This window comes from Cygnus atratus, chromosome 3 (genome assembly GCF_013377495.2).
Source record: "Cygnus atratus isolate AKBS03 ecotype Queensland, Australia chromosome 3, CAtr_DNAZoo_HiC_assembly, whole genome shotgun sequence".
In the NCBI taxonomy this organism is placed as follows: domain Eukaryota; kingdom Metazoa; phylum Chordata; class Aves; order Anseriformes; family Anatidae; genus Cygnus; species Cygnus atratus.
Genome location: NC_066364.1, coordinates 16,372,714 through 16,399,601, shown reverse-complemented (window position 1 = coordinate 16,399,601; position 26,888 = coordinate 16,372,714). Strand labels below are relative to the sequence as shown.

Sequence of the window (26,888 nt, the reverse complement as noted above, 5' to 3'; positions counted from 1 at the left end):
TTAAGACAAAAAGATAGAAGCAAGTGTCAGTTTTATTTTACATTTTTACAGTATCGACATCACCATACAAAACAGATTTAGCAAAAAAATATCATGTTAAATACAAACTTCTGTAGTCCTGGAAACTGAAGGTGGAGTAGTTTCTTCAAGTCACGTTTGGGGAATGACAAAGTACCATGTACAACGTTGCATGGCTCTTTTTTGCACAGCAAGTCTTTTCTAAGTTTGTGTGTGGCTACAGCCAGTCTGTGGTATCACAAAGGAGCCCCGTTTCTTCCTCACACAAAGGCCTCTTGTACTACACGGTCATGTGCTGCTGAAGAAAATCAGGACTTCTCCGACATTAATACTGAATCAAAGGCTGTAGATAACACTTTGCAAATAGCTTGTGCTTGTTCCTGTAGTGCATAAACACAGGCACGTTAATACTTTCTGAAGAACTTCTAAAATTCTCAAGACTCATTTAAAGCATTTGTTTGGCAGACATGCAAAATGGAGTAGTTTGATTTTATGTGGTCTGCAATGGCATGCGGGAAGCTGTTTGAAATGAGCTCTTTTGAACAAGTCAGAGCTGTTAGCTTTAATCATAGCGTGACACTAGCATTCAGCAAGTCAGCTCACGTGTTCCCCCAGTGCTGCTACAGCTGTAATAATATCATAATAATATCATAGTATCCTGACAAGGAATTCTCCTGCTCTTAAGAGGAGTTTGCTTCCCTTGCCTATAAGTATAAACGCATGCTTCATTACCAGAGTTGTTACTTAATCACTCCCTGCTCTGTCACATCTTAAAAAGGGTTTTGTCTTTGAAAAGACAAATGGAGGATTGTCCTTAGCAGCTACGATAGCACTATGGGTTGCAAAGAGCCTTCTCAGGCATGCACATCTATTTGCAATTTTAGGGAACACAGAGATTTTCCTCAGGCTGATCAAATACAGTCCGCAGGGCTTTTCCCCCATCCTTAGCCGGGACAGATTTGTACTCTTTGAAAATTGACCAATCCCTCTTCTGCCAAAAAGGCTTCACAAGCTTCTTCAGTGTTAGCTCCTCCCTTTACAATTAAAATACTGATACCTAAATTAAAGACTGTAAACAAACTCTTACCAAACTATTGCACTGATAAACCCAGAGGCTGCATTCTTCAGAGGCTGCATCTGTCGTCTTCAAAGCCAGTAAACTCTTCCCTGCTCCCAGACCGTCATCATAGCAGACCATCCGTACGATTAAATAGAGGGCATGCCTGTGTAACACATCCTGAAACCGGTGGGCAAATAAGAGTTACCGTGGAGCACTGCAACAGCTATTTCAGTTTTCTGCACATTTTGATTCTCTCTCTGACAGAAGAATACTTCAGATTTATTTACAGGAGAAAAGTACTCCTTGGTAAAAACCATAACTATTTCTTTTAGTTAAGAATTTATTCTTTTTGTTGTTGTTGTTACATGGTGATTTAACATCATTTTGGCTTTAATTTTTGCTTGTTTGAGTTGCATTTGTATGTGGTCTGTATTTCTAGCCGTACTACCAAAGCACACATTTGTTTCCCACCTATCCTCAGTCACCCTCTGTGCTTAACCTGCTCATTGCCACGTTATTTCCTGGCAGCAGGTCTGCTTTGAGGAAGAAAGTTTTACGAAGTGTACTTTTTGCTTTATTGGCAAGTTCCACTTCTGATCTTGGCCGTTCCAAAAAGAGATTTGTTGATGTCATTCGGTACAAGGTTTCTGCAGACCAACCCGACAAAGCCCTTCTTAAGCCCTCCTACCGAACTGATAATATTCATCTGTTTTATTCCAGTCATACTGCTTCTAGGCCTGCGTATGAATGCAGAGAAAATAACCTTTTCATTTTGGAACTCTCTGGAAGAGCTAGGTGTACTAACACACTGAGGGACAAATTAAATGTCAACAATGGCACAAATGCAAAAAGCCAAATTTGGTAAACAGAATGCAATGCAATAAGATGTCAGCGCAAGCTAGCTTAATCACATAAGGCTTTATCAGCTTGTGCATGCTTTCAGCTCAAAGCCAGAAGAATGATGAACAAAAAAAAAATCTTAAAAATACCTATTTGACCTTTATCACAGTACAAAGGAATTGTAAGTAATAATGTAACCCGTGTTCTTACTGAGAATTAAGAAATTAGGAGGACAGCAAAAACAGAAGTGTGAGAACCAAATGCTATACTTCCTCCCAGGTGTTAGGAAACAAGTGTTTTATTTTCTGAAAGGAGCCTTTCAGAGTATTCAGCTGTTGAGCAATGCTATCCACCACTCTCACACTTGAGGCTTTTATGAGCAGGCATTGCTGGGTTAGGTCGTGACTTTGTAAGGCCAAGTATTTACAGTATCTGGGGCTCTGAGGGCAACCAGAAGGAAACCACATGACTGCAACACAAAGTTATACAAAGGCAACTGGAGGGCCTTGGGGAAGAGACCAGCTCTTTATTTTTAGCGAAACAACTATTTGAAGTGCACTAAAGGAACAAAAAGTACATGTAGGAAATAATGCAAACAAAAAGTAGGTTTGATCAATAAAGTGGAATTACAAGGTTTTAGTGCTGAAGTGAGCTCACACTCGTGGATTAGCAGCACAAGGCTGGAACTTTGAAGGGGAAGACGAGATGCTTTTTTCAAGGATGCATTTTTCTTTTCCTCCACACTAACAGGAATTGAATTACTAACTCACGCCGAGGAACCTATGGTCTTGGGCACGTTATGCCCCTTTCCCCATATGTGAGGACGGCAGTACAGCCACAGAGAAAGACGGGCCCAGAGCATAAAAGCTTTCTTGTTTTTTGCCTGGTGCTCTCTGTCAAAAGGAATGGATTCACGTCAAAAATCCAACAAGGGAAATACAGAGCCCTAAGGAGATACGAAATGAAGTGGTGCTGCTGTGAGAGCTTTTTTTTAAAAAAACGAACAACAAAAAAAACCACTTTGCTTCAAGCCAGAAGTGACATCTTGGTCACTCAGATTGATTATCTGTCAGAGAAATAAAAGAAAGCACTTTTCAACTCTCACCAAAGTTTGCTGTGATTCACTTACATACTGATCAGATGTTGAAACTTTAATGCCGTATTTGGAAACTCCCATTATAAACTCCTCTTCACCTGGAACAAAAGGTAACTTTCCATCTTGCTTTGGAGGGAAACAAACAAAAGCCTTTAGTGCAGACAGAAGAACATGAACAATGAAGATACACAGTCTAAAACATGTTTATTTGTACTTCAGTCCTCTGGATTAGCAACATCACTACCCCTGCGTGTATCTTAGTGTGCGGAGTCTGACATTCTTGCATTAGCCCAATCTCTTGACGTTATGTGAAGCACTGCATGAATCCAGAAAGGAATTTGTAATCTGAGGTGGGTGGGGAGGTTGGCCCTGTTACCCTGCGCTGACCCTGGGTGATCCAAGTTCCACACTAGCAGCACTTTTGTATTTGGCTGTAGAAATAGTTTCAGATACTTGAAGTGTCAAGCTGCTGTAAGATAAACAGACATTCTGTGCTTTTAAGGGTACAAACCATCAGCTACCTAACCAGAACATCCAGTTACAGCTTTAGTACAAAAAAATGTACAAGCAAACAGTTTGGCAAGGATGACCCAAACATTATTCAAGTTATTTAGTCATAGATTCATAAGTGGATGGAAGCAGAATCCAACATTTTCCTCTACAGGAAAACTTATTCTACAGTACTGGTGAAATCTGGAGGAGATATTCTTTGCTTTATTCTATCCTATTCTAACCCTAACTGTGCTGAAGACAATGCAGCAGCTTTCAGGTGGGACACTCATTCCATAATGACTCATGAGAAGGATCTTGGCTCTGAGTCTGCTTCTTCACAAGTGCTTTTGGGTGCATCTTTCCAGTTATTCAACAGGAGGGAACAGAGTACAGCTTTTGAGATCATAGTGTAGTGACTGGGGTTTATTTTTTAAATTAAGCTGTTTTAATTCTAGTAAGTATAAAACTTATAAGGAAAGATGTTGGATCACATAATAACATGAAAGAAATACACCTAAGTTTAGGATGTTCTAACATTGTTGGTATTCTTTTGTAATGCACTTACCTGGGCAACATCTATGTAGTTTATCAAGTCCAATGGCCCTTCTAGATTTTTGCTCTCGTTACATTTCAACTTTTCAATGGCACCAACGTATTTAACCCTGAATTCTGCACATGTATCAGAATTACTATTGCTTTGTCCTGCAACAAAATAAAACAAAGCAATCCTGAAGAGCTCGTGAACAGTAATTCTATTCTAATTAGTGTTAGTGGGGCTAACTTACTAAGTTCCACAATTTTTTGCAGACCTTCAAACACTTAACCTCATCACAGTATATTAAAGCCTCTCTTTAATGAACTGGCCCGAGTTGATTCAGAACAGCCCTTGGTAAAACTATAATTTTATATGAATCCATGATACAGCCTTGTTTATACTAATTCTGATTTGCAGTTAACAACCTTAGTCAGAAAACACAGGAAAGGTGATTCTATTTTTCTATACATAATTTTAAATGAACTGTTTGATTGAACAGCGATACACTGTGATCTGGTAGTCAAGAACAAGTAAAATCAGCTCCTACTTCACTTACTTCAGTGCAAATGTGAACTTGTAAGAGCATGAAACAGAGTTTCCCAAAAAGTTACATCAGATTTGTGCTGTATAACAGACTGCTAAAGCAGCTAACTGAATTTTTCTTACTTAGACACGTTACTTTAAAAACAATGACTTAATACTAAATGATTCAGTGCTAGATACTTTAGAAGCCTGAAGTTATGCATGCATAAGTCAACAGGCTAACAGATTCATTCCATTATTAAAAATATGTATTTTAACCTTTTTCATTTTCTGCTGTCATAGATAAACACATACAACGTTAGTTTTGTTCCATACATTTCTACTCAAACTCTGATTACATACCTGAACTTTTTGTGGAGTCTGTATCTAGACTAGCCACAGTACTAGACCTGGAAAGTCCTCCAAGACTGGAATCTACAGACTAAGAAGAAAATAAATGTCATCAGAAAGCTACTGAGAACATACTAACAATTCGCTTTTAGATGCCCTGCCTCATTTTTTTTTTTAACATAAATTAATACTTATATTTCAATTACTTAAGCAGCACTGCAAAATGGGAAGAAAAACACAAACCAAAAGCTCTATGCTTTTCCTGAAGTTATCTTTCTGCCTCATTGTAGGTTAGACTGATACAAATTCAGCAGAAGCCCTTTAGAAGTCCACAAATATTTCAAATAAGGTGGAAATAAAAGAAAAGAGAAAATGAACCTTAAGGTTATGTCCAGACTTTTCTGGTACTGCATCTTAACTTGAAGAAATTGACAACTACATGCTTGTCACCAATGCTTGAAATAACATAGCAGTGCAAGGGGAGTGAAACGGCACCTTGGAAAATCCAGAATATTCAACTGATCATTCCAAAACCTATCAGACAAAATGGACACACAATTTAAAATGAAGAATAGCTTTTAGAGATACTGAGTAACAAATTAATACTGAAGAACAAACTCACTCTTGGTGCCTAGCACCAGGCACCTTCTTAAAGGCAATAGTTATCACTAGAGAACAAACATACTACTTTTTCTTCCAAGCCTTAGTATGTGCTGCCAGAAGAAGCTCTTGGGGGCTTCACTATGGAAATAACCAAGCAGTCTTTTCAGAACGCAAGGGCCTTATAACATGTACTTTATGAAATCACATCCTAGCATCAGTGCAAGCAAACCACTCAACTGTCAGCTCATAACAGGTGAAAGTTTTTCCATAAAGATCACACCCCGAATTCAGCTTACCTTGCTTTTAGTACTGATTTCACTGCTTTGTGAGCTGCTGCTGCTGTGTCGTTTTTTTCCTTTTCTGAACATTTTTTCATAATTGGATCAGTGAAGACACCCTAGGTAGTAGGAAAGGTAAGAATTAAACTCTTATATCATCAAGGAAAGGAGCTCCTTGCAAACACCACACTGACTGTATCCAAAGCGTACAAAACCCAGAAACCACTAAGCTAGCGGCTCTAAGAACAGCAGGAAAGTTTTTGGTGTTTTTAATTTGTGGCTGGTGAAAAGTCCCTCAAGATCTCTGCTCAAACTTCCCCATTCCTCTGATCCACCCAAAACGCTGCTGCCTAGCTTCGAGAGCCGTTGGAGTTTCTAATCCGTGTAAATATACATTTTATATCAATAATATATATAATACACATATAATATACATATATAATAAACATACTTACATGATGCACACATATAATAAATACACGCATATAAATATGAAGATACACAGAAACGAGACAAAATTTAAAGTGTTTTTACTCACTTAGAAACATCAGATGACTTTATCGTTTTAAACTACAGCTTAATTGCCTTCTTACATGCATCCCATGCAACCCTACCCAAAGATTACGCCTCCATTACAAACAAAACCCAACAAACCACCCAGGCCCCCAGCTCTGAGGAACAAGCCGCTGTAGCACTGCCAGGGGCAGCCTCAGCTACTCAAGGCGCTCCTGAAGGCTGCAGCGAGAGCCGCCTCAGGCTTAGTGCCTCGGGGGACACACGGGCAGCCCCCCAAAACCCTTTTTTCCCAAGCAGCCCCCCAAAAACCTCTCTCCCCCGGCAGCCCCCCGCTCTCTCACCTCGCCTCGCCTCGCCTCACCTCACCTCCGGCGCCGCGCAGCGCTCCGCCCGCAGGGGAAGGGCGGCCGGGAGGAAGAGGAGGAGGAGGAGGAGGAAGAGGAGGAGTGAGCGGCCATGTCGGCGAAGCGGAAAGCCGAGGCCCTGATCCCGGCGGAGGAGAGTGACCAGCTGCTCATCCGGCCCCTGTGAGAGCCGCGGGGCCAAGCCGGGCCGGGCCGAGCCGAGCCGAGCCCCGCCGCCGGCGGATCGGGCTCCAGGCAGCCTGAGGGGAGGCGGGGGGGTCCGGCTCCAGAGGGACTTTTTGGGGTTTCCCTCTCGGGTTTTGGTCGCTTTCCGACGGGCAGCGAGCCTGGAGTCTCCCCGATATCACCTGGCTCATGCTAGGAGGATTGCATCCCTTCCTCCTGCAGCTTTGAAGCAAAAACTCAGTGCTTTCTGGCCTTTACGCTTCAACAACGAGCCCTTTTGTGGGCTTCTTACTCGTTATATATATTTTTTTTCCTATGCTAAAGATGCTAATACAAGGTGTTGCCCGGGAACGTCCCAAGAGTAATTTGTCCACAGTAATTTACTCTTGGAGGAGCTTTCCATGCATTACGCATCTCAGCGTTTTGGGAGGCAGCTGTGCAGTAACCACAGGAAGGCCAAAATCATTTCCCAAAACTAGGGATATTTTTTCTCCTGCAGTATTAAATAGTCTATGATTTCCTCTGAGACAAATGTAGCTGTTGAGTTACTTTAAATGTTTGAGCTTAAACATACTCTGCAGTCTGTATTTTCACCACAGAAAAGTAATTCCCCAAAAGGCACCTAATGTGCAGTTACATCTATAGGCTGTGTGTCGTTGGAGTCTTGGTAACGTTGATGTCCTTTTGCAGAGGTGCTGGCCAAGAAGTAGGAAGATCATGCATTATTCTGGAATTTAAAGGAAGAAAAATAATGGTAATCATTTCATGGATGGACTTGTACGCCCTCTTGTCACAGTACTTCAGGTCACAAAAAGATGTTACAGGTTAAATCCAATTCCTTCCTGAAGTCAGTCAGAAGAGGCAGGTTTTTTAGTTTTCTGGAACAATATAACATATATGACAGTAGGCATTACAAGGTTTGTCCTGTAAAATAAATCCATATCCCCAACAGAATATGTGTGTCTTAAGTATGAATTCTAAAATCTGTATGTATTAGGTTTCACTGGAACCTAAGGCTTCAGCTGTGTGTAAGCAGCCATGTGTAAACACATACATGTTCTTTTCCCCTTTTTCAGGTGTCTTTTCAGACAGTAACTAAAATATCTTGCAGATACCAGTTCTGTATATTCAGGTAGTGTTGAAGTATGGATGAAAGCTTGCATAAGTACAAAATTATATACAAAGAATGGGGCCTTTTAAAAGGTGTTTACCCATGAAGATAAATCATTCAGACAGACACCCTAGATGTGGTATCCGATGCTAAAAGCAGTGATTGAGGACAAAAATATTTTTCTGTGTAATGCTAAAGGTTACTAGTTTCTTGTAACTATATTTTAGGCCAGAATGGAAGAGGGGTTTTTAATGTGTTTTGTTAGAGTGGGGGGGGGGGGGGGGGGGTTGGACCAGGTGGCCTCCCAAGATCCCTTCCATTTTCAGTCATTCTGTGATTTTGTGAGGCTTTAACTTTTTTTTACTTTTTTTTTTTTCAGCTTGATTGTGGCATCCATCCTGGACTGGAAGGAATGGATGCTCTTCCTTACATTGATTTGATAGACCCTGCTGAGATTGATCTCCTCCTAATAAGTCAGTAAGTTGCACCTAGAAGAACAAATACACTGAGGTCATGGTCTGAGCCACACTCACTTGTAGGTTGAGAGGCTAAAATTAAGTGTTACGTAGATGGTAGTGGCATGGCAAAATTTTAATTTCCAACTTTTTTAAATAAAGGATGCTCAGTCACTTTTAACCATCTTGACAGCTTCTAGAATGAATTTTCTACAAAAAGACTAAAGAAGAGTATTTTTTTTTGGCTTTGTATGAAAAAGGTTCTTAGAGACTTATGCAAACTTTGAATCTGGTTTAAATACCACTTACTGGCTGAGGTGAGGAGAGCCGTTTGTATGTGTCTTAACCAGTCATAACCAGCTGTCTATATAGTACTGAGCTTTGGTGATATACATTTGTTCTACCTGTATCTTAAAAGTAATTCCTTAGAGTAAGTCAAATTAGAAGTGTGGCCAAATAAATGTATTTGAATAGTTCATGTTTTAATTAAGTTTCATATGTACAAAATCAGGATTGCTTCTATTAGCTTTCTTCTGTCTTAGACATTTGTTGTGTTCCTGTTGCCTTTTTCCCCCTCTAAATTTGTAAATTACAAAAAAAAAAAAAAGTTAGTTCTAAGATTGGAAAAGTCTTCATAGGTAATGGCAAATTTATTGTGTTACTCTTACCTTTTCTCAGTTGTGTTTCCAGTCGCTGATGTACAGGATATAGGCCAGCATAGTTAACAAAGAGATTGACAGTTTTCATGATGTTATGTCAATATGGTAAAGTTATGAATTATATGATAATGTTGTGTAGTGGCAACTTATTAATGGGATTCATGTGTCTATTTTAAGTTTCCATTTAGATCACTGTGGAGCTTTACCATGGTTTTTGCAGAAAACAAGTTTTAAAGGAAGGACATTTATGACTCATGCCACAAAAGCTATTTACAGATGGCTTCTTTCAGATTATGTCAAAGTCAGGTAAGGTGCCCCATTGGTTTTCTCTTTAACCTTGAATTATTTCCCATGTATACCCAATGGGAAACTTAAGGTGAAGCTGCCCAAGGAGCCTGGGTGAACCTGGGCATTGCCACAAGTAGCAACATTAGAAATAATGAATCATCGTACTGCCTCAGGGATACTGTGTCTCTAAAATAATTTCCTATCAATCAAAACAAAATTTTACCTTGTTTCCTCTTACTCTTTTCATTTGCCTCATTTGGACCTTGAATCTATTAGTGTCTCTTTCCTCCACCCCCATCTGTTTCTCTTTACTCACTCTGTCTTATTTAATTGCTCTTATTTGATCTTATTTAATGACAGTTTTTTTTTTTTTTCTTAAGCTTTGCAGAAGTAGTGAATTTTAAGCCCCTAAAGATATAACCCACTTTTCAGGACAAGGTCAAATTAAGTATTAGATCTAGGCAAAAAGGTACAAAGAATGCTGCTATTTGCATGGTGTTGTTTTTTTCTCTTTTTTTTTAAATTTTCTTCCCCCTTGTCTGTTAACATGCCTTGAGCACATCTTTTCTATGTGAATGCAGTGGTCCTCAGCTTATCTCAACTCAGCAGATTTGCATCAGAAATGTGATAAAACAATCTTCTTGTAACTTGTTTATTCTAGGCCAATGGGAAAAGTGGTTGGGTTCGCTTTGGTTTTTGAGGACTGGTATATGCAGAGCAGATCCTAAACTGAAAAGACTATTGTAACGTGGCCTTCAAAGAGACATGTTAACTCTGCTTAGGTGAACTGCATTAGGGTTCCTGGACTTAATTTCTAATTAAGAAATGTCTCTAATGCCATGGAGACATGACATTTCTGAATGGGAGTCTTATTCTCAATGGTGAAATTGAAATGGTCCAGGAACATTTTTTTTCAACTGCTATATAATCTAAGCTGGTAAAACTAGCTGATATTTAGCCATTTCATTTTTCCAGTAATATATCAGCGGATGACATGCTATATACAGAAACAGACCTTGAAGAAAGCATGGACAAGATTGAGACCATCAACTTCCATGAAGTGAAAGAAGTGGCAGGAATCAAATTCTGGTGCTACCACGCAGGCCACGTTCTGGGAGCAGCCATGTTTATGATTGAAATAGCTGGTGTAAAGGTATTTTCTTTTTGCTACACAGTTGAAATCAGGCCTGAACTCTAATGTAGTCATTAACTATTATTGTCCACCAAGCCTTGCTGCTATGGTTGGAGCTGTCAGGCAGGCTTGGGCATGCAGGTGGGAGGCCTTGACTTAAAGCATGTGTTTTCTCATTGATTAAAACAAGCAGGTGACATTTGTGTATTGAACCAGGTAATAAGTTTGGGTTTTATGGGAGTGAGTTATGACTCAGACTTGGAATCAGTAAATGTGTGGTTTTCCTTGCTGCTCTGCTGATAGCTGAGGCAGTCTTACTGAAGCTGCATTTTAGTAAAAGCTATAAACTGGTGGCTGTTTTTCTAACTCTGATTTACCCTGTCTGCCCATCTGGGTGCGTAAATGGCCTTCGTCAAATTACGCAAGTTACATTTTTGTCAAGACATTCTAATGCTAAAGTAACTAAAGAAATAGAATTATTGTTAATTTTAGGCACAGAGATTAAATAAATTATCCTATAATCACAGATAGCTCTGTGTCAATGCCAGGTATGCAAAACTAATCTCATGAATTGGAGTTCAGTAGGATAATCACTGCCTAAGAAAAGCTCTGAAGAGGGAAGAGAGGCCCCAAGGCTTGCTCTCTGGTAGGACTTTTTCTGTGGTTTATAATGCTTGAGAATTTCAGACTTAATAACTTTTAAAAAGTATAGATGCGGAACTGAATTTATAGTGGTTACAATTAAATTTAGACATCTTACTGCCTTTTTTTTTTCTCCTGATTAAGGCAGGACAGAGAAAGAGATTTCCCTCTTACTATTCATGACTGAAACAGATTGGGTTTTAACATCCATTATTTTATTTGCTTCCCTGTGAAGCAAATGAGGAATGGGATAGGTTACCTGTAGACCAGTTATCTGCTACTGCTGACTCTGTGTTCTGGTACTGTTCACCTTTTCATCAGTTGAATGATTAATTAAAAAAATGTTCAGTTCTGAAATGATAATTTAGGACATTCTACCCTGCAGTTAAGAATCCATTAAAATTGCCAATGGTTATTAATTACTTCTTGGCATAATAAGGAACTTGGTCATTCTGTTTGGAAAATCTGTTTGACTACAGGCTTTTCGTAAGCATCAGAAAGTTTTAGAAAGAATTAAAAAAAAAGAAAAAGGGGTTATTCATTGCATTTGCATTCTGATGTGTAAATGCTGATTTATCTACTTTGTATTTCCAAGTAGTACCTACTGTACTTTGTTATGTCAGCTTGTACTTTTAATGGCAAGTGCATATATGCAACATGTTGAAAATGGAACCCTTATATACCAAATTAAAATATATACTTTACTTATTGTAGTTAAAATATATGTGTTATTGTACTGGTGAGCGAATATTCTAAGCACCAACCGGATCAGAAGAGTGTTTAGTTAAAGTACAGATGACCTTCTTATCATACATTCCTTAAAATTAACTTTGCAGTTTAAAAAAAAAAAATACAACGGCTTTTTTAAAAAAACACTGAACTGGTAGAACCTGTACCCAGAATAACTGCTGGTCTTTGTGTCTCACAGCTCTTGTATACAGGTGATTTCTCAAGACAGGAAGACAGACATCTGATGGCAGCTGAGATTCCTAATATTAAGCCCGATATTCTTATCATTGTAAGTTTTACAAAATTATTTCTTTATATTAGTAATTACATGTGTACAGGGGTATTAGTAAATTAGAACTGAAATGGCATGAGAAAGACAGTGGAGGTTTAATAGTAGTATGTGACTGGTGTTCAATATCCAAACACTTGGGTGTTGAAAACACTCCAAATTTTTTTTTCACTGTATTAAAAAGTCTTAACATCTAATTTTCATTTTATAATTCTTCTGATAATGTTCCGTAAGCCTCTAGATATGTGTTTTCAAGAGATTTACCAAGTTTCAGCTTGTTTCCTAGATGTGTTGTACAAACTTCAATGTAGCCGGATACTTTCCTTTAATAAATCCTAACCTAAATGTTTTATTTCAGAATGACCTGTGAGATCCTCTAGAGTAATACTGTAAATAATTCATTTGTTGTGTCCCTTCTGATTGTTTTCTGTAACTGATAATTCTTACATTTTAAATACATCAAAATCTTATATTTTATGTAATTCCCGTATTTTAGACTAGGTGTTTCTAAACTATGCTACATGCACCACTGAGCCATGTTAGTACAATAACCTGTTCGTCAAAGAAGTGGCAGAATTTTCAGTTAGGAAAATATGGTAAAATTGAAACCTCTTAAAAGGAACATCAAAATTTGTAGTTCTACCTTTTATTATTTTTTTATAGGATCTCTTTCCAAATAGCTGGCAGGAGCTTGGGGGGAAGGTTATTTATCTTGGTGGAGGAGATGGTTATGGGAATTTGGAGTGGGGGGTGGTTGATTTTCCCCTTCTTTCCACTTCCCACTCTGCCCCAGTATACTGAAAAGCTGAAAACTTAATGCATGCAATGTAATGGCACACAAATGGAAGCCCTTAATTCTAAAACGAAGGTTCTGTTTCTGCATGGTAACACCAGTGTTTTTATGAAATTTGTCGGAGTTAGAGAAGATCAGGAATTAGTCTGTGTCAGTGCTTTTAATACCAGGTTTCTCTGTGCATAGGAGTCCACCTATGGTACTCATATTCATGAGAAAAGGGAAGAGCGAGAGGCAAGATTCTGCAATACTGTTCATGACATTGTAAATAGAGGAGGTAGAGGTCTTATTCCTGTGTTTGCCCTGGGTCGAGCTCAAGAACTACTTCTAATTTTAGGTATGTATCTTTCCAATTTCTCTTAATAAAAGGCATATAAAAAAGGAGAATGTTTTCATGTGCAGTCTTCCAAGTATATGATTTTTTTAAACAACTTCTCAGCAATTTTTCAGTATGTTAATTACTTGAGAATATGTAATATTGTTTGTTCAAATGTAAAATAGAAATAAAACTAAACCACCCAAAAAGCCTTTTCAAAATGCGTTTATAGGACAGGCAGCTTAACTGTGTGAGTTAGAAAGGAGACCTAGAAAGGAACAGGTAATTCCATAGTAACATGTGCCTTCAAATCTTGTTGAACTGGGATTTCAGCAAATAGGAGATATTACTACAGATTGCAAAGTTAGTAATGAAAACATGACTGTTCTATTTAAAATGTTTTGCTAAAAAGAGGTAAAACTTTCTTCCAAAGTTTTACTATTTTTGCCCTTTAATTCACAAACCTACGTGAAATCTTTCTAGGAAAAGCTGAGAAGACCATAACCATAGACACTTCTAGCATTTCTAATGGTAATGGGAAAGCAAATTAGGGTTTGTTAAGAAGGGCAAAATGGAGGGAAAAAAATTATACGTGGTCATAATAAGCTACTTCACATAAAAGAAATAGTTGTTGTAAGGTACTTCAGATATAACAATTTTTAAAGTATTTCCAGGCTTCTGTGCTTCCTTTTAGCAAGAGTAATTTGTTTGATAGAAGAGGTAAAAACTGAACATTTGAAACCTCATGTAGCCATTAGTTTGGAATTTGTTGGTCTTTCCTTGCTGTGTGTAGATACTAAAGTGACATTCTAAAGGAAAGCTTGGAAGTACATCTACTAAAGGCAGACATGCAATTGGATGCTTAATTAGGTAGAAAATACAATTGCATCTCACATGCATACACAACTGAACCCACAGGCTTCTGTGTTTTTATTCCTTCCATATGTGTCTGACAAAAAATAAGATACTCTATTATGATACAGAAATGTATGATGATGGGTGCAGTCTCTTGATATTAGAGTAAATCCTGCTACTGGCCATCCTTTATTGGCTGTTTCCCCCTTACATTTGAGCTTATTAAGATATTCATGACAGTGAGCTGCTCTGACATACTCTGAAAACTTGGTCTGCAGACCAAAGCTGCTAGGTTAAAGCTGTATCATTTAAATGTACAAATACAGCCAAAAGAGCATACTACTCTTTTGGGGTGGTTGTTTTGCAGTTTTGCAATATAAATATGTTTTATATTACCAGAGCTGTAGCCAAGTGAGAAAGCAAGTAAGTTAGGCTTGCATATCTGCATTCAGATCTCTTCTTCATGTTTAGTAAAGGTCATCGCTACTGTCATCATGAGAAAGATAAGTTGTGATTAGGGGAGGATTTTTTTTCCTGTTTTTGTTTCAGTTAAGCTTGTAAAATATAACTGTTGGTGATAATAAAGGGAGCCAGACATGTAACTGGGTAATCCCTTCACTCCTTGAACTCCGTGGATTTGTTTTACACAAATTTGATATAGTGAATTCCCACTAACACATCTATGTGCAGATGTCTCTAGCTGTCAGATCTATAACTTACATTTATCAGAGATGTTTAAGCTTTCTTGCAGTGGTGTGGTAGAACTTATTTTGTTGTAAAAGTAAATTTAGTGCTGTGTAGTATCACATATTCTTATCCCTTGTGGCTGAAACTGGTGACTGACTGGGGTTGGCCAAAAATATTTGAAGTTCATCTCTTTCTTGTCCATTTGTTTGTATTAGAGTTACATACATTTTTAGTTGGTGATTGCTCTAGTAGGCCAGATGAAAAAAACAGACCGTGATTGTGATTTTCTATAATAAAAATGATAAAAACATTGCTAAATCTGTTTCACAAAAAGTATAAACGCTTCTGAGAAGTATGCATTTTGGAGATAATGCTGTGTTTATGAGCTGTTTGATGTGTACTTTTGTTTATTTGTTTCAGATGAATACTGGCAAAATCACCCAGAACTCCACGATATCCCTATTTACTATGCCTCCTCTTTGGCGAAGAAGTGCATGGCAGTTTATCAGACATATGTCAATGCCATGAATGACAAAATCCGCAAGCAAATCAACATCAACAATCCATTTGTTTTCAAGCATATTAGTAACCTGAAGGTAAGGTTGTCATATACTAAAGGAACAATGATGGAAGTGTTCATATTTGCTGAATAGTTTGCATGTGTAATATCCTAATAGGTTGATAGTTACAGGTTTATATCTGAATTTTCTGTTCTCCCATTGTTTAGAGGGCTGGATGAGGGGAGCTTACATCCCAACTTTTCTTCCAGTATTGATCTGTATGCTTATAATTTGCCCCTTATGGGCATTAGTAGGAGGAACTTTCCTACAAAGAGCTTTTTTATGAGGATGCTGTTTAATCTGTGAATGTAGGGCTCTACTTCTGTGTTCTTCAAGGATTATGGTAACTGATGCTCCTGCTGTTTTCCACTTAGAGTATGGATCATTTTGATGATATCGGCCCGAGTGTGGTGATGGCTTCCCCAGGTATGATGCAGAGTGGCTTATCCAGAGAGCTGTTTGAGAGCTGGTGCACAGATAAGAGGAATGGAGTAATTATAGCCGGGTACTGTGTTGAAGGAACACTTGCTAAGGTGAGTTGTTAGCACACCACAAATTCTTAAAACAAACTAGTATGCGTGTTGCATTTAAAAAGAATTGGCCAACAGGAGGTGTCTTTATTTCGATTTACGGAGAAGATTGCTGTTAACTGCACTTTACTAATGAAATATACAGAAAATTTGCATATGGCCATTTCCAGTGATGTTATAGAAAATGAGCTTTTCTAGGAGCAGTTATCTCGTCATGAGAAGGAATGACTGGTACTTTTCTCCATGCTTACATCTTTGAGAGGGGGAGCCCTAGCCCCATTGCTAGAGGAGTCAGCGTTAAATCTAGCAATACTTACGTGTCACAGATCATGCCTTGTGCATGTTGTGCCACTGTCTCCTTGTAGAGAATTAAATCCTTCCTTCCTAATTCTAGCAGCTAAGGGTAACCAGAGTGTTTAGTTTTGCCTTTTAGAGATAGAAATCAGACAGTTGTTACAATTTCAGTGTAAATTTTATAGAGATGTATGTGGAAGAAGAATGAACTCCCAAATCTGCTGGGCATGTAAAAGATTAAATTTGTATGTCGTGCATGTTTTTTTTATTTGTGACTGTTTTGTGAAATTTGAGGATTTTTTTTTCAGTTCTTCACATTTAACTTGTCTGTCAATATTATTTTGTTGATACTTGAAATGTAAAGCTTTAGTTTTATGGTGTCTGCAGGAGGCCTTTAATTTTTTATTTAAAGAAGCGCTCTTTTTTTCTAGCACATCATGTCTGAACCCGAAGAGATCACAACTATGTCAGGGCAAAAACTCCCCCTGAAGATGTCTGTGGATTACATTTCTTTCTCTGCTCACACAGATTATCAACAAACTAGTGAGTTTATCCGGGCCCTGAAACCTCCACATGTGGTTAGTATACATGCTGCCCATTTCTCCAGAGTGGGATTCATCAAACCAGTTCACAGCCTTGAGTCATCAAGGCAGCAATTGGTGTCTAGCAGTAGCCAGCATCCCTATCCTTTGAGTAATAAAAGGTGAAGACTTTGCCTTTTTTCACTGTTACCTTAGTGAAGTAAAGACGAACATGCTCTTGACTGTCTGTCTGTGGGATATCTGGGAATTGTACATTTATTTGTATATGTATATATTTATCTACATGCAAACACAAAAACATAAAGCTAACTTTTATGGTTGAACTGAAGTTAATACTTCCTTTCATAATATAACAGTGTGTTCATGTACGAAAAGTGAAATGAAATCTACATAATGCATTCTACTTATTTGCTTGTATTTTTCTACGTATAGTGTCGAGGTATTGTGCCTTTGAATAATGCATAGAATTCAAACACAAGCATAGAACTGTACGTAGAATAATTGAACTAATATTATGTCGTCATGAAATGCACATTTTCATGAAGATGAAGTACAAGATGGCAGTTTTAGATAATTTGCTTACTAAACATGTCTGGTTGGGCAAATACCTTATGTTAAAAGGAAAACTGTCTTTCTTACAGATTTTAGTTCATGGTGAGCAGAATGAAATGGCCAGGTTGAAAGCAGCATTGATACGAGAATATGAGGATAACGATGAAGTTCACATAGAAGTTCATAATCCTAGGAATACCGAAGCTGTGACATTAAACTTCAGAGGAGAAAAACTTGCCAAGGTATAAAATTAATATTTTCTTATCTGTACAACAGTATTTTTCTCTGGATTAAAAACTAAATTCTTTAAAATTCTTAAAATTCTTTCAAGACCCTAATTTAAATTGCTTTTGTATTGCATGTGTTTTACAGGAACTCGGTGTGTGAATGTTGTTGGCTGTTTTTGTTTTGTGGGGGGAGAGTTTTGGTTTTTTTTTCATTTTTGCCAACCTAAATCTATGCTGCTATCGACAAATCTGCTAGTGCTTTCAGTCCCATCATCCCAAGCCCTTTGCTGTATGATCCAAAACAGCAGTCCTCAATTTTCTCCCAACAAAGAACATCAATTCCAGTCATGTTAGAGCGCTGAATTCTGTGCATAAATAATGTAATAGATTTCATTTACATTTCAGGGAGATGCTGTCAAACACCCATTCCATCTATACATACTAGAAGAGAATAATTGCTTTGGCTGAATTAAATAATTACATGCTTGACTGTAATCAGACATTTAGAAATGCTGTCTCCAGCTACTTTAATCAGTGAGACAGCTTGTAAAATAAAATCCTTGTAAAAAGGATTGTCTGGCAGAAGAAAGTTTGTAGCCATGACTGTGCGGTGTATTTCATCAAATGATTTTTTAAAAAACAGCTTAAAGAGAATATTTTACAAGTTTATATGCATGTGCTCTGAGTAGCAAGAAATATGATGCATTTAAACTACTATGATAATATTTGGCGATACAATCTTTAAATATTACAACAAAATCTAAATACTGAAATAAGTAAACGCTAATATATACAAGAAACCATAGAGATATGTATATTAATTGAACTACATTCTGCTTCTAATCAGAATCTAGTTTAGATTCTTTAAAGAAGACCCTTTTTTGATTACTAGTCCCCGATAGCCAACTTCTATTAGACTCAACTGAATTTAACATCAATTTTCTCATGGTACATAGTAAGTTTGAAGGAAGAGTGATTGAAAATGATTAACTGGTATTTAATAAGGACCTAATCTTAACTCCTTATAGAATCAATGCCAAAAAATGGCACTGGTGTTACTGACAGGTAAAATGTCACGGTTTAATTTATCAAGTCCTTATAAGCCTAGATGTAGAACTGGCATATAGTGCCTAACTGCTTTGTGCACTGGAGTTACCTGTAGATAATGGGGACTTGTTATTATAGGTCTGAACTCCAGCACAACCTTAAGATGAAGGGTCAAGGTGTTAATTGTCTACTAATGACATCTTTGGAGCAGGGTCCAATGCGCTGCCGTGCACAGGTAGCTACTACACTGGCTGGAGTGCTGTGCTGAAAAGAAATCGGCTCTTCCCCAGAGTTCTGTGATAAAAAATCCTGTACAGTGTAATTCCTCTTTTCTGTTTGTGAGATCTGTATTTATGGACTTTTAATATGATCCTTTTGAGCCCTCCTGAGGGAGTCCAACTTTCTTGTCAAAGCAGGACCAACTACAGCAGGTGGCTTAGAGCCCTGCACAGACCCGTTTTGAAGGCCTCCAATGTCTACGTAACCTTTTTGGGCAGCCTGCTCTGGTGTTCAGCTACCTCAGGGTGAAAAAATTCCAGGTCTTTCCTAGACGTATGAAGAGATTAGAATGGCATTTCTTCTCACTAGGTAACAGTGCTCATCTCTCAGTTTGTGTGAAAACTAGGAAGCGTTGTTGAAAATTAGGACACCTGGCTATTTCTGGGAGTTACGTGAGCACAATTCTAGAGTTGTTTACAAAATATGATTTTCATGTATGTTTTCTGTGGCAGCCACTGGAGAAAAAACTTCTTTGGGTTTTTATATTTTACTCTTTCAACCTTTTTTTGTGTTACATCCCAGATTTTTGTTGTCCATGTTTATGCTGACCTTCCTTTATTTTCAGAGTAATTCTATACCATGCTTGTTTTTCTGAGGAACCTATATTTCATCTCCACGGTTAACTTTAAGCTATGAGAACTTCAGATTGTCTTGTTGCACTATATGCCTTTTTTCTTTTCAGGTGATGGGATCTTTAGCAGATAAGAAGCCAGAACAAGGACAGAGAATTTCTGGAATCCTAGTTAAAAGAAATTTTAACTATCATATCCTTTCTCCATGTGACCTCTCCAGTAAGTAAAGAGAGTAATGTGCTTAGTGGGCGATTGAAACTTACTGCATCCTTCTGTCATTAAAACACATACAGTACTGTTTGTTTTTCCTGTTATTTTGTGTTGGATAAGTAATTAGTGGACACCTTAGTTTTACTTCGGCTTAGTTTTGCCTAAGGTACTAAACTGTTGAAGTGAGAAGACATTCAATTCATTGTCCTCTGAAGTTTAAGATCTTTTCTGTCCTTTTTCTGAAAGAGAAGCAGCAAAATTTTCTCCTTCTAGTTACTTAAAACTTCTTCCTATGTTTGAATATGTATCATAGGTACCAGTGAGAGCAGAAGAGCACCTTGATCAATTTGAACATTTCTAAAATGTCATTAATTCTTAGTGTAAAAATCATGATACTGTGAAAATACTGCATATTTTTCCTATGCTGTATGTTGCCAAATAAATGTATTTATTCTCAAAACAGAAGAGTAATTAAATGGAGTAGTAAGGTCAAAAGAGCTTGGGGAAAGCAATTCTGCTGTCCTAGTTCATTGTTTGCCTGTAATGCATATGATAAAATAACAAGCTTTTGCTGGTTCCTTAACTGCAAGCAGTGTATATATCTCACAACAGACGCTCTTTACAAACTGTCCTTTTCAATCCTCTTTCTTAAATGTTTTGGTGGTTATTTGGAATTATTTCACTATAGTGACAACTTTATTTTTTTTTTAGGAAGCAAATTAAAAAAGCTCATTTTTAATACATTCTTTTAAAATTTCTTTCAGATTATACAGACTTGGCTATGAGCACTGTAACACAGACACAAGCTATTCCATATACCGGCCCTTTCAATCTCCTTTATTACCAGCTACAAAAGCTTACTGGTGCGTATTTGGGAAGAAATCTTTGTGATTTATGGTGGTCAGTTTTTAAAAGAACTTATAGTCCTCAGGGAACTTCTGAGTGGAAATTTCTTTGCTCTGCCAGTAACCGAAGTGTCACAATTTGTTTTATATTTTAAAACTTTTATTAGATTACGCAGCTTCTGCCAGATCTAGTTCATGAGCATGACTAACCCTCTATAGGGATCCTACTGTAGCTGTAATACAAAATCACGAGCATCCAACACTATAGAGTTTCAGATGATTTTTTGTCTTCTATCAGGCCCCAAAGTGAATACTCTGATGAAAAATTTATTAAATGATCTTTTGTCTCCGGCCCCAAAACAGAATGGTTATTGGCATCTAATTAATAAAACAAAGACAAAAACTTTGTCATACAACCTCTTTTGTCCCTCCCCATGAGAGATGAATCTAGCCGCCTTGTCTTTTTCTGATCCAGAAACCTCTGTCTAGCTTTCTTAAAGGACAGAGGCAGCTCCAGTCCTAGTTCATCAAAAGCAGGCACACTTTCTAGGATGCCTTCCCAGATTTGAAGCTCAGGATTCTTCTTTTCGTGACAGTCACCTAGTGACAGAGCCAAATTCATATCACCGGGTCTCATAGCCTGAATGCTACCTCACACAAAAATGCCTTTGAATCATGCTGTAAACTTGTGTAAACAATGGGTTATCCTTTAAGGGTAGAGGAGGAGCTGGTTGGTGCACTCAGGTCGGTGTACTAAAGCAGTCAAATATAAGAATCCAAAAAAGTAAAATGGCCAATATTACATACAGGAAAAAAAAAAAAAAAAGACAAAACAATAAAGAAAGTAATGTTACCAGGTAAGGGAAGAGAGTAAGCACTTCAGGTTTAGAAATGGATTCTGAACTGCTGTGATAATAATAGACAGCCCCTCTCATCCTTAAAATGACCTGTTTTCTTATGCAGATAAAATTGGTCCTGTTCTCAGTATAATTTTATCCTTGCTAACTATTTGTTGCTACTTCTTAGGCGACGTAGAAGAAATAGAAATCCAACAAAAACCAGCCCTGAAGGTTTTCAAAAATATTACTGTGATCCAAGAACCAGGCATGGTAGTCCTTGAGGTAGGCACTGGTGGGGAAGAAACAAATACTCTCTTTTCTGTAGAATAGTATCATATTGATGCCATGCAGGATTAAATGTTTTAAGTAAAGTTTCACTTGAGCTATGGCCCTGTGTTGATGCGTGTTGTTTCACTTAGCATGTTTCACTTAGCAAGTTTCTTGTTTTTTTGCAGTAGCTCAAAAGTATAATGGCAGATTCAATGTCCTTTTTTATTTGGCAAATAGTAATTGGAAATCAGGTCAGATGGTGTTCTCTCCTTTCCCTACAGCCCCTAGTTGTGTTAATGAATAACTATTTCATAAATGTGTTCAGAAACATTCAGCAGCCTGAATTTTTCATGGGAGGTTACTAGAATATATCAAGTTACAAGTAGTTAAAAATAATAAATGTATGACAGTCATTTTAAGCTAGAATTCAGGGAAAAAATAAAAGAATGCCGTGAATGTTGTTTTTGTGTTGCATTATTCATTCAGCCCAAATAATATGCTCAAATTATATATATATATATATATTTTTATCTTCTAGTGGGTGGCAAATCCTGCTAATGATATGTATGCAGACACCGTGACAACAGTGATACTGGAAGTTCAGTCAAATCCTAAAATACAGAAAGGTAGTAAGTTTAGTGTATGTTTATTCAACTGAGGCTTTCTTAATTTTTGATATCAAGCTAAAGGGATGTAATGCCTTGTAATAGATTTTCCATTATTGCGTGTCATCTCGCTATGAAACTTCTTCATATTTTTTGCTACTTAAATACAGAATTACAACTTGATTTTCTTTATTTGTAACACATTCATGTGTTGAAACTTTCTTTTATACTTCAACTTATAGCTGACTATGGAAAATGCAACCTTACTCTTTGGTTTTTTGTATATAAACTATTTAAATGACATAATTCCTGATACACATTTAAATATTTAAGATTCTTATTCAAAAGTTATGGTTACCATTCATGAGTGGTATTCCAATGACCATACAAAAGAAAGAAATAGGTAGGTTATGCTATAAAAAGTCTGACTAATTTCACAATTACACTTAATAAGACCCCGTAACCACGTGGTATTACGGGGTAGTGGTAGTGTCATCAGATACCAAGTTTTGCTTTGCTGTTCAAGAATTAGAGGAATTTTGTTGGGATTACCAGTGATGACAGTTTATATTTTTTCGTTCCACTGTTTTGTTTTTGAATATGTATGAGACTATGCTAAGAATCTGGAGTGGGTATTGAATATTGGGTTGGCATCCCTTCTATGACATGGAGAATAAATGCTGGCAGCTGGGCAACGCAGTAAGACCGATAATTCAATGATAATCCATTTATCAAAATAAAATACTTTTTAAAAAATGTATTATCTAGGGTTTAAAATCACTTTTTTTAAGCAATTACTTGCATCATTACTTGGAATATACATTATTATTACCTAAAAAGATCTTACAAAGATTATTAAATTCTGCCTTTGTGTACCCTTGCTCTCCTTGTGAAATAAGTGGCAGTTGAGTTTACATCTTAGAGAGTTATTTATCTCGGGTTTGGGTGAAGTCAGGGAAGCAGAATTCAAAATTATATTCATTGGATGTTATACAAAAGTAATTGTACGGTGTTAAGTGTTTAGTCTCACACCTGTCTCAATAAATCTGTTAAAAATTCTTTCTCCTGAGTTGAGAAATTCACAGAGCAGTTCTTTCACTATTTTTGGATAAAGGTTATACAGTCCACTTGATCTAAGCAAATTCAGAGTGTAATTTTCATATCTTGGTTGTGATTATTTTTAGTATGTATCTTCTCATCAGCGCTTCTAGCTATGCCCTCATGTTCTGATCTACATAAACTAATCAAAAATATCCATTTTATTTTTGGATGGTACTTTAGCGTCTTCATTTTTTTCTATCTTTCTTTATATGACTGAAAAAAAAAACCAAAACATTTGTTTTGCATTTTTAAAAAAAATCTTATTGTAATATCTGACTTAACTTTTCTGCTTTATCTGTACAAGTTGGTAGTGACAGTATCTAGCTTTTTTCTCCCACAATTAATTCCTTTTTCTACTTTTATATACCTTTTTTGCATTATTTCTCATGTTGCTTCATGGTTTCCAATATAAGGTTGCTTTGCTTTGCACATTGTTACTGCATCTTATCTAAGAGATAGCAAGTGCATTTAAAAAATTTACTTAGTCTCTGCAATTATGAGGTTTTCCAAAGAATTTCAAAGAAATTCTAACTACTGTTGTGTTCAGTTCTCTGAACTCTTTAGCTGGTTACGAAATCTGGAAAACTACTTTTTAAATAGCCTTCTTTTAAATAAATTCAAGTTGCTAGGTCTGTTTTGTTCAACTGCCTGCTCCTTTAATCATCGAATACTTAAATGATTACGTTCAAAAGAAAATTACTTGTTTCAAACTATCTGTTGATTTTGAAATGAAGTTTGAAACTAGTATCAATATTTTTATTCCAACCTTTGTATGTTGGAACACATTCCTGGAATGTCTGTGCTTATTACTACTACTCACATTAGCTCTCCAGTTTTACTTTGTGTTCTCTGTATGCTCCTGGGCTCCATGATGCAGTATTTTCCTACAGGTAGAGAAAGTGGAGGGATTATATACAAGCGATGAAAATGGATTACTTTCACTTTTAAATAAAGGAAATGTGAAAAGTAATAAGTGTAAACAATTAAAAAAGAGAATTAAAGAGTGAGAATTAGACTTGCAAAGTTTACTGTTCTAAAATGCGTTAAGTACAGGGAACATAAATGTAAAATGTGAGCACTTCCTTGACTTTTCCATCCTTTCTTTAAATACATTTTCTTTATAAATTGTTTAAATGCATGTATTTTGCATAGCTTTTATATTATTTTTCATGAGAGTCAACTAGGAACTAGATTATATATCAATTAGCCAATTTTCCCTCTCAGCAAATGTCTGTGAAAGTAAAATAACTTTTTCTTTTCAGCTGCAGTGCAAAAAATTTCCAAAAAAGTAGATATGGATGTGTACAGCAAGAGAATGGAAATCATGCTTCAGTAAGTTGACGAATATTTTTCTAAATGAAAGTGATTGCTGTTAATCATGTGAATACAGTAATTTGTTACCGTTTTTTACTTGTTTAAAGTTATTTTAAAATAGCCTATGCAAATTGACATCAGTCAAATTTCTGTGAAAGCCAGGAATTAAGTATAGAGACAGAGGTACTTAAAAAAAAAAAAAAAAAAAAAAAAAAAAGGCCTTGGCATCATTGAAATTTTGAATTCAGGACCCAGTTATTTCTTCCAGAAACAGAGTTTTTAATTATGCTATGAGTGCTTATTAAAGAAAAAAAAAAAAAAAACATTTTGGATCATGTCTTTAAAACTTAACCTCTTTTGAAATCAAACGAATCCTTCTCTTTATTTATGATGAGACTTATTTCAGTAAAATCCTTACTATTATGTGACACCCTCTCTCATAATAATTCAGATTGTTACTTGTTGATTCATCTAAGTGGGTTAAATAGTAGTTTCTGAAAGGAGATACACTGCTGTCAAAATGCCTTTGGAAGCCTAGGATTAATGGAAAGAACACATAAGTTTGCTGTTTGTCCATGTGTTACATGTATTGGCCTTTGTTTTAGGGATATGTTTGGAGAAGACTGTGTAAGTTCAAAAGATGGCTCTGTTCTGTGTGTCACAGTAGATGGAAAGACTGCAAACGTCTCTCTGGACACTCGGGTATGAACAGTGAAACACTTTATTTATCTGTACTATGTTCAGTAGGAGTTATGCTAATAAATTTTTTGGTCATCTCGATCCTTTTGTACTTATTAATAACACATTAAAAACATGGGTAGCAGTAATACATCCACTGGAGTAGCTCTCAGGTGCTGTTCTTAGGGATGGCAAAAAATATTTTAAGTGTTCTGCAGATGCAGAAGGTTGGTCCCAGCCCAAAATTCATCTGTTGAAACATAACAAATGAATGATAACTGCATTAAGAGGATAGCAGGTTACAGTATTGTGGTTAACATACAATGCTACCTGTGCCATTGTTTTTTCATTTCATAATAATAAAGTAAGCTAGATTTCAATATATACGTAGTGCAGAAAAAATACAGCACTGATGAAAAGAGCTCTTGCAATAGAGAAAAAAGAAATAGATTGGATAAAAGTGCAAACGGATTAACCAAAACATTAGGCTTCATTTTCATCTAATGTTATATCAAAACTTATTTAATACAGATCTGACTAAATGATGGGATATGTGGATTTTCTTTCCATGTTAACTCTTAACCCAGTGCTCTTACAGTAGCTTGCTAAGATGGTCTAAGAAATTGAGAAGTTACTGTCTCAGTGCTTAGAAAGTCCACGGGATTGTGAATAATATTAGCATGTAATTGCTGCCCCTCGCTTTTGAGAGAGCAGGCAGGGGATTGGTTTGAGTGTTGAGGAACTTGCATGTTTGGATGGGGCATCCATACTTTCTCTGTGGAGACTTTTAAAATTGTTGTAGTGATAAAATAATCATGTTTGGGTTCTACTGTGATGTAAATGTTACCTCATGTGTGGGAACATCAGTGTGGAGATGGAGTACTGGTGCCAGTATCTCTGAATCCCCATATTTTACAATATTAACCTAATACAATGCAGATGAATCCACAGATAAAATTAAATCTCCAAGGACTGAACATTGTGTTTTTATTTGATTTTGAATCAAATGCAATCTACAGAACTTGAGGCATTTCACATAGTAGTTTTGAAGCAAGTGACTAGCAAAACATGAAATTAATTTTCTTGTTCTGTAGCAAGACTTCCATAAGTCTGCACTGAACTCTTTCACATGTTGGAGGACCATTTAAAAATAGACAGCACCGCTGAAAACTCTAGATAACTTTAGTTTTAATTTGCATAGCTGTTCTTTCCTTTCCCCTTATGACCATTCCTGATATTCTGAAAAGGAATAGGAAGTGCTACTTTTCCTAACATACTTCTTTTTTTATTCCCAGACAGTTGACTGCGAGCCAGGAAGCGAAGATGATGACTCCCTTCGTGAAATGGTGGAACTCGCTGCGCAGAGGCTCTATGATGCCCTCAGCCCAGTACACTGACCTCTGTAGATATCTAGGACACACAAGAAAAACTTTTAATGTTCAAATTTATTTGGACTCTTTTTTAAAAATAAATAAATAAACTTTTTTCTTCAGTAATACAAATGCATCAATTCTGTGACTGAAACTGCTAAATTATTTCAAATAATGGGTGAGCAACCTTATATCAACTATATTTGTACATATAGATCACAATAAAATTAGGCAAAGTATGCATATGCTCTTTTTT

The 26,888-nt window shown here is 36.8% G+C and overlaps 2 protein-coding genes across 8 annotated transcripts; one reads left to right on the top strand and one right to left on the bottom strand.

Annotated features, from left to right (window-relative positions):
- Positions 1 to 14: 14 nt before the first annotated feature.
- Positions 15 to 6,730, bottom strand: ITGB1BP1 (integrin subunit beta 1 binding protein 1). Of its 6 annotated transcripts, none has more exons than XM_035542901.2 (7): positions 6,653 to 6,730; positions 5,814 to 5,914; positions 4,927 to 5,005; positions 4,072 to 4,208; positions 3,048 to 3,140; positions 1,106 to 1,255; positions 15 to 398 (listed from the first exon to the last, which is right to left on the bottom strand). In XM_035542901.2, exons 2-7 carry the CDS (start codon positions 5,883 to 5,885, stop codon positions 327 to 329), a joined length of 603 nt encoding a protein of 200 aa, XP_035398794.1. In that variant the 5' UTR covers positions 5,886 to 5,914; positions 6,653 to 6,730; the 3' UTR covers positions 15 to 326. The 6 variants fall into 6 exon arrangements, with proteins under 6 accessions (XP_035398794.1, XP_035398796.1, XP_050565367.1 ...); XM_035542903.2 differs by having other exon boundaries at positions 6,673 to 6,699; XM_050709410.1 differs by lacking the exon at positions 6,653 to 6,730 and adding an exon at positions 6,334 to 6,352.
- On the top strand, positions 6,715 to 26,772 carry CPSF3 (cleavage and polyadenylation specific factor 3). Of its 2 annotated transcripts, XM_035542899.2 has the most exons (18): positions 6,715 to 6,838; positions 7,532 to 7,595; positions 8,332 to 8,429; positions 9,244 to 9,372; positions 10,330 to 10,507; positions 12,057 to 12,146; positions 13,126 to 13,276; positions 15,218 to 15,393; positions 15,732 to 15,890; positions 16,613 to 16,759; positions 17,365 to 17,517; positions 19,511 to 19,619; positions 20,375 to 20,473; positions 21,482 to 21,576; positions 22,103 to 22,190; positions 24,533 to 24,602; positions 25,190 to 25,286; positions 26,558 to 26,772. In XM_035542899.2, the coding sequence occupies exons 1-18, from the start codon at positions 6,768 to 6,770 to the stop codon at positions 26,657 to 26,659; spliced, it is 2,076 nt and encodes a 691-aa protein (XP_035398792.1). In that variant the 5' UTR covers positions 6,715 to 6,767; the 3' UTR covers positions 26,660 to 26,772. The 2 variants fall into 2 exon arrangements, with proteins under 2 accessions (XP_035398792.1, XP_035398793.1); XM_035542900.2 differs by lacking the exons at positions 6,715 to 6,838; positions 7,532 to 7,595; positions 8,332 to 8,429 and having other exon boundaries at positions 9,321 to 9,372; positions 10,458 to 10,507.
- Positions 26,773 to 26,888: the final 116 nt, after the last annotated feature.

Excerpts from the sequence above, each read along its gene's own strand:
- ITGB1BP1 (XM_035542901.2), bottom strand. The coding sequence starts at position 5,885 with ATGTTCAGAAAAGGAAAAAAACGACACAGCAGCAGCAGCTCACAAAGC. Across the intron at positions 1,256-3,047 it reads TTTCAACATCTGATCAGTAT|GATGTGTTACACAGGCATGC; the intron begins GTAAGTGAATCA and ends CACCGGTTTCAG. Across the intron at positions 399-1,105 it reads TTTATCAGTGCAATAGTTTG|GAACAAGCACAAGCTATTTG; the intron begins GTAAGAGTTTGT and ends TATGCACTACAG.
- CPSF3 (XM_035542899.2), top strand. The coding sequence starts at position 6,768 with ATGTCGGCGAAGCGGAAAGCCGAGGCCCTGATCCCGGCGGAGGAGAGT. Across the intron at positions 10,508-12,056 it reads TTGAAATAGCTGGTGTAAAG|CTCTTGTATACAGGTGATTT; the intron begins GTATTTTCTTTT and ends TGTGTCTCACAG. Across the intron at positions 12,147-13,125 it reads AGCCCGATATTCTTATCATT|GAGTCCACCTATGGTACTCA; the intron begins GTAAGTTTTACA and ends CTCTGTGCATAG.